This window comes from Bombina bombina, chromosome 1 (assembly GCF_027579735.1).
Source record: "Bombina bombina isolate aBomBom1 chromosome 1, aBomBom1.pri, whole genome shotgun sequence".
In the NCBI taxonomy this organism is placed as follows: domain Eukaryota; kingdom Metazoa; phylum Chordata; class Amphibia; order Anura; family Bombinatoridae; genus Bombina; species Bombina bombina.
Genome location: NC_069499.1, coordinates 1,284,425,956 through 1,284,433,522, shown reverse-complemented (window position 1 = coordinate 1,284,433,522; position 7,567 = coordinate 1,284,425,956). Strand labels below are relative to the sequence as shown.

General features: G+C 34.7%; 1 protein-coding gene across 1 annotated transcript in view; it reads left to right on the top strand.

Annotated features, from left to right (window-relative positions):
* The first annotated feature begins 2,023 nt into the window (after positions 1-2,023).
* CHST8 (carbohydrate sulfotransferase 8) overlaps positions 2,024-7,567 on the top strand; it is a 73,732-nt gene continuing 68,188 nt past the window's right edge. The window contains exon 1 of the mRNA XM_053719230.1: positions 2,024-2,138. Within this exon, the coding sequence (XP_053575205.1) occupies positions 2,024-2,138 (115 nt within the window). The remainder of the gene's footprint in view (positions 2,139-7,567) is intronic.

Sequence of the window (7,567 nt, the reverse complement as noted above, 5' to 3'; positions counted from 1 at the left end):
AAATATGCTTGATTACTTTTTGTACTTTTATTGAGCTGCCTGAAAAATGAGAGCATGGCTATCCAATGGCTATGGAATGCAATATAACGGAAACACAGGTGGGAGCGGTAACGATATGGAGAAAGGTATATGTCCTCCTAGATATTCTATTGTAATAGCTAAAATATCCCATTAGCAACATCATTCATGTTACTTCATTCTTAGTAATGTTTTTTCATTCTTTAGCTGCCTTTTTGGGAGACATAAATTAAAAAAAATGTTTAAAAAATGTGTGAATGAAAAAGTTCTATTTAAATTTCAAAAACCTGAAAAAAAGATTGTTAAAATAGTTTATTTTTACTTTAAAATGAACAGAAAGTGACGACTTGTGCACTATTGGATGATCAGGAAAATTCTTGCAGTTGTATTGGTGGACAGGGACACACCCACACTTGCATCAAAAAATAGTTATACATTTTAAAATGCCTCTTTAGATGGGAAATGACTTTAAGGTCCTAATAATATTTCATATAAGTCCTTGCAAACAACACATTTCCTGTGATTTTTTGTTACAAACAAAATCAATATTTTCTGTTAAAAGGATCTTCTCTTTACAAATAAATAGATTAATGTGTAGCAGATTAATGTCTAACTCCCCCTCCCCTGTGACTTGTACATTTATTATCTGTGTTGATGATAATTGCATTCATTTAATTCATTACATTAAATCACTAAGTGAACAGTATTTTCTGCCGTCCTGCTAAATGCTGTTTGCCTCCAATCATCTGTAGCAGTTTATTTAGTATCATTAAAAAGCTCTGAAGTAGAAATACACAGTTAACGAAAGAATCAAAGAACAATATGAACTATTGCTATAGCAACTTCCACCATTCTTAAACATTATCATTCATCTAATTGCTTTTTTAAGACTATTTCAGTAGCTCGTGAAAGTGAGATAAAGAACAAATGGAATGATATATAATTGTTATAATGCGTTTTTTTTTTAAATATAAAATAATATTTGCCATCTTTTTGGGATGAGAAAAACCAATGAGAAGTAAAAATTGTTTTAATGCAACACTTAGCCAACATTAGGAGTGTTCAAGAATTCTAACTAAATTCTTGGAATACAACACCAGGAACTGGAAGATTTTTTTTTCAATAACTAATTTGTCAAAGGCATAAATCCTGTCAAAGGCAGAAAATAAATAAATAAAAACAAAAAAACCCAAGTAATCACTCTGACAAGTCCCTGCTATTGCACAAAGAGTAGCTTATCGTCTGTCCTTACAAAGGGTTTTTGGTCAAGCTAATTGAAGGTTTAGCTTATGATAAACTCTGTGTTAAAGGACAGTATACTCAGGCAAACATATTTCATTGTACTCAAAGATGCTACAGGAACACCCTTTTAAATGGACAGGGCTCTCTCCCAAGTCCACAAAGAGGTGGATTTCTTCTGATGCCTTTTGTTTGCATATCTTTTCTATAGCTAGGTGGCAGTTCAAAAGATAAGAGGAGCTATTTCAAATTGAAAAAAGAAAAGCGGAAGGCTGCTGAGCAAATAGACTAACAATATTTATTCCAATAAAAAAGGTAAGTAGGACACAACAAACCAGGGGAAGGAAACAGCGATCTGCAGTTGGTCTGCTCAACCCCACTTCCCTTTACCCGGCGGAAGCTCTACTGTAGCAGCACCTTTCTTCGTTACGAGCAATTTCAAATGACAAAATAAAATCAGTAACAATTACTCCAAGTTGTTTTTTCAAGCTGTGATTGTGTCGGCAGGATAGCAGTAGAAATATGCTTGATTCCTTTTTGTACTTTTATTGAGCTGCCTGAAAAATGAGATCATGGCTATGGAATATAATATAACAGAAATACTGGTGGGAGCGGTAACGATATGGAGAAAGCATTAAAAAGTGGCTTTTAATGCTTTGACTCTGAACTATTGAATTCTGTAATAAAAATAATGGCAATTTCCTCAGCTAGCTAAATCCATTTTATTTAGGTGGTGTCAGATACTCCTAAATGATTACTACGTAAGATGTTGATTTCAAAGGATATCAGTGAAGAAATTCTGTCAAAGCCAAAATGTGATGAGTTCTCTCTACACTTATTAGTTGTGGTAAAAGCATCAAAAATTGTCTTCATGCCACAAAGTAAGTTCCATTTTTTTTATCTACTCCTTTATTATAGAGATAAAAAAAGACAGCACAGCTGCTAAGGCCAGTATGTTTCCTATTTTACCTATTGCCATCCTTTAATACCATGGCACACCCTGCTAGATCAGTCATTTTCTTATCTGCAAATAAGCATAATCCAAGGACACATTTCATTTTATAGATGTATTATTGTTGTGTGTCCATGTTTTTTAAAGATACACTCAAGTCAAAATTAAACTTTCATGATTCAGATAGAGCAGGCAATTTTAAACAACTTTAGCATTTACTTCCATTAACAAAATGTGCAGTCTTTTTATATTTAGACATTTTGAGTCACCAGCTCCTACTGAGCATGTGCAAGAATTCACAGAATATATGCATTTGTGATTGGCAGATGGCTGTCACATGATACAGGGGGAGTGTTGATTTTGCAAATCTCCTGTTTTTACTGGTCTTTTAAAGAAACATTTTACAATCTATAATTCCATTCTTATATCAGGCTCTTTATCTGTCCCATGGACGTGCTACCTCTTTGTTCTAACTCTTTCATTATGATTAGCTTCATGTGAAGCATATATTCTTTCTCCTGTTTCTTCCTTGTTTTCAGGAGTAACTATTCTGTTAGCATTCATATTTCGCTGGGTTTGCTAATGTAATGACCTTAAATTCTCCACTCATTCACATGTTGCAGCCATCTTTGATAAATACGATATATATGGTGAAGGTATCATACATCTTCTCTCCACCACAAACCTTCATAATTTGCTTCACATGTTAGGAGTCACTATGATATTCTTGAAAAAAAATATTATGGAGGTTCATGCAATTAACAATATTTCAAATGTCCCCTCTAAAAACCAATTAGTAGTCCCCATAATTTACTGAGTTGGAATCTACTTTTTTTTTTTAAAGTTTGTGTATTCTACTTTATACATTTGTGGGAGACTTCAAGAATGCCTGGGATATGCATAAGGCCATCCTACAAATTAAATAAACTTACATTTTTAGAAAATTTTGGGCAGACTTGTTGGTTATCTGCTGTCAAAATCCATGTTTTATATTTTTATGTTTTGTGCTAAGCATAATAAAATCTTAGCTTTCATGCAAAATTGAACATTTGGACTAATATACTTGTTTAAAGCACATTTCCTTCCATAGGCAGTGAGAGTCCACAATAACATTCATAACCTATGGGAATTACCTTTCCTGGCCACCAGGTGGAGGCAAAGACACCCCAACAAAGCTTAAATATCCCTCCCACTTCCCCTACCTTCTCAGTAGTTCTTTGACACGTGTCATGGAGGCAGGCAGAGAGAGGTGCTCTGTAAAAGAAATGAAGTTTTCCTCCCGGACATTTGTGGACTTCTCAGCTTGGGTATTGGTTTCCCATAGGTTATGAATGTTCTCGTGGACTCTAACTGCCAATAGAAGGAAAATAAAAATTATTCTTTACCTGATAATTTAATTTCCTTCTTAGCAGTGAGAGTCCACGACCCCGCACTAATGCACAATGTGTGGTGGCAGTCATTTGCACCTCTGTACCCCATATATCCCACTTCGCTTTTCCTTATCCTTGGCTTGAACTACTGAAAGGGTAGCGCAAGTGGAAGGGATATTTAAGCTTTGTTGGGGTGCCTTTGCCTCCTAGTGGTCAGAAAAGGTAATTCCCCATAGGTTATGAATGTTCTCATGGACTTACTGCCAAGAAGACAATGAAATTATCAGGGAAGAATTTTACTTTTGAGCCCTTACTATCACTACTGGGTGAGAGGGAAATGGGAAACCATGCTTGCCTTAATCTTGTCGTGTCTTATGATATACTGATGGATCCCATCTACTTTTCAGACAACCAGTTAACCAGCCAACCTCCTTATGCACAGCACCTAATATCTTTAAATTAAAATTATCAGTATGTTGTTCATCTATCTTTTCTGGATACATCAGGATGATATTTGCATATATGCATTAGTTTTTAAGATATTTTGTAGAATGCATGAGAATGAAAGGGCCGCATCTTGGTTATATAATAAGCATTTAGTCAAGGCAACAGTGGACATTCCTTGATGAATAATATAATTCTTTGAGGAAGTCCAGTCTACTTTTGCACAGAACTTGTTAATATGTTGGATCAATAGAGCATTATTCCCTGTTCAGTACTTGGCACTTGTCGTACTTTTTCTGCATTCTGTTATAACTAAGGGAAATTCCAGCATAAATTTTATATAATTTGTATCTTGTAGTGGCAATGAGCAGAGGTCAATAATGGAAACTAGGAACCAGGATCAGTGATCCACTAGAAAGTTTTAGTTAAAGGCTACAGATGTGGGTAATATGGAGGCTTTATGGCCTGAGCCATTATCTTTAAAGGGACACTGAACCCAAATTTTTTCTTTCGTGATTTAGATAGAGCATGCAATTTTAAGCAACTTTCTAATTAATCCTTTATTATCAATTTGTCTTTGTTCTCTTTATTTGAAAAAGAAAGTCCAGAACCTTGGGCAGCACTTGTTTATTGGTGGATGAATGTATCCACCAATCAGCAAGAACAACCCAGGTTGTTCACCAAAATGGGCCGGCATCTACACTTACATTATTGCTTTTCAAATAAAGATACCAAGAGAAGGAAGAACATTTGCTAATAGGAGTAAATAGAAAGTTGCTTAAAATTGCATGCTCTATCTGAATCACAAAATAAAAAAATTGGGTTCAGTGTCCCTTTAATCAGAATGCAAAAGTGCTTATTTCCACAGGGATGAGACTCTGTATATAAAGCATGGAGCTTTAGTAACAGTGGGGACTTGCATTAATACGGGAAGTTTCATAAAAATGTGCATTTCTAAAGACTCCTTAAAATTGATGTGCTATACAAAGTGGATTGAAACCGATGCATTAAGCTAAATGCATCACCCCCATCCAATTTAATTTAATGCGCATTGAAATACTGAAATTCTCCAACTCCATTTTAGTGAAGAAAGGGTTAGGTGATCTCAAGCAGAGACCAAAAAAGGACACAAATCAAAGAACATAAAATGAAAACTTTGCTGCTTTAACAGAAACTTTGAAGCTACATATGTGCCAGAAGATATCTGTACGATGTTAAAAATAGGAAAACCTAAAAATACTTTTGACATTGAGAATATTGGTGAAGCCGTTCTAAAATACAGCATGGTAATGAGACTGGAAGTGATTTGTAACTAAGGCAAACATAGCTTAAGTGATTTACAAAGTATGTACCAGACACAGCGTTGCAATCTCTGGAGAAATGATTCTGCTGTTAATTAGTCATAAATTATATCAATATCAACATACAGTATTATTGCATTTTGTCGCCTATAACATACATTAGGTTTTGCTGGAAAAATCCTATTAAGAATTAATTAACTGTCATAACACATGCTGCGCTTGTAACCGCCATTCCTCGGCATTTGGAATGGGAACACTACTGAAACAGAAAATCAATTTTAAAATGCACATCCAAAGACTTAAATCAGGGTGTCCAACTGTGGTCTTTCAAGGGCCAGAACTGCAGCCCAGGAAATGGAGTTGAACTCTGGCTGGCTGTATCAGACTAGAGATGCAGTAGGAATATCACAGTGTGCATACATTACTGATTTGTGTTATGATTATATGCAAAATATATGCATTTTGAAAGAAAGCTAGGTTGCGGGCAAAACTTTTTGATCAAAGGTAAGGTAATTACAGGGAAAAAAAGTAAGCAAAATAAATAATGACATTTCATGTCCCTTTAAGCATGGCATTACAAATAATATGCAAACAATTATTCAAAAGCAATTAAAACTAATTTTGTGAGCACAAACTGCATTGTTTTACAGCCTGAGCACAAGCCCTATGAATAATACTTGTCAGGATGTTTACTTTGTTTCTGGCTGCTTAGAGACATAATTAAGTGGTGCACTGATTACTGGGTAGCAGGGTAAAAAGAGGACAGGAGTCTTCAGGATCTATTCCAGACACAATTTTTAGAGGTAAATTGCAGGAAAAGTGGGCAAAAGATAACAGCTACGTACATTGCACAGATTTTTATTGTGCATAATTAAACTTGGGGGAACTAAAATTTAAGTTCTGTATACTATTTTTACTAGGGTTGTGTTATGTTATTCTGCGTTTTCTGCTTAAATAACTATTTTACTAGGGTTGTGTTATGTTATTCTGCACTTTCTGCTTAAATAACTCATAAAAAAAAAAGAGAGAGAATCTGATGTTTAGGAAGGGGCACTTGCGTGTCTGGAACATAATTAAAAATAACTTTATTGCTTCATCATGATAAAAAATACATATCTGTAAGGGGGGAATCCCACCTTGCACTCTTGTGATTGACGCAATATGCATCAGATGGGATTCTCCCCCCCTTTCAGATATTTATTTTTTTATTACGATGAAGCAATAAAGTAAATTTTTTTTAACTTTTACCCCCGAGTGCCACTGCATTATTTGTACTTCTAGTTCGTGGACGGTCTGTTCAACCGTCTCATCGTAGCACCTCATAACAGGTGATTACTTCCTGCTTACCCCAGATTCATAGCAGCAAAATGCCTGCAGCCTAACTGCTTTTGTTCTAAAATCAGTACAAATTCTGTGTCTTTTGCCCTCTCTATTTGCTTTAGAACTGTAGATTATCTCCAGGCTCTCATGAAGATTTTCATCTTTGCTTGTTTGATTTGTATCAACTGTATTGTATTTCTTACCTCAAATGGTTTTCCTGGTTAATTTTTGCCTTTTTTACAACCACTGCGGAAATTGTCTTGGACATTAATTCAAAACAGGCCTGCATTATTTGTACATTGTATGTGCAAATGTTCACTTTATCATGCGCTATTAACTTTGTTTGACTCGATATGACGTGAAGAAAAACAGTCCAATTTTACTGAAAATGTACAATGCGTTTTTGTCATATTTAAAAGGAATTGCGACCTTTGCCAAACTGTATTTTTATGAAGTGTGTAGAAGTAAATTTTAAATATATTGGCTAATATAAAACAGGCTTAAAAAATATTAACGAGTTTAACACAATTCAACATAGTCTCAACAGCCATTCACAAACCTGTACATTGCTGATCACTAATCAGGCATTTTGTCTTATAAGTATTTGTTTTATTAACAGCAAATCTAAGCAAGAAAATAGCAATTGAGATTTATATGTGTTTTAAAACCATTTAGCAGGGCTGTGTTTGTTAGCAAAATATGCATTAAAAGGATGCATCATTTTAAAAGCCATTTGAGTATTATTTTTTTATATTATCACATTTTTCTGCTTTTAATTAGAACAAGATATACAAAAGAGCTACTGCACTAATCTTTCATTCACTGTGTAGAATATTACATGATTGGGTTCTAGGTTTTGCAGGTTTCACTATGCACTATGGGCAAGATTTATCAATTTGCAAACGGACAGAATTCACATGTTG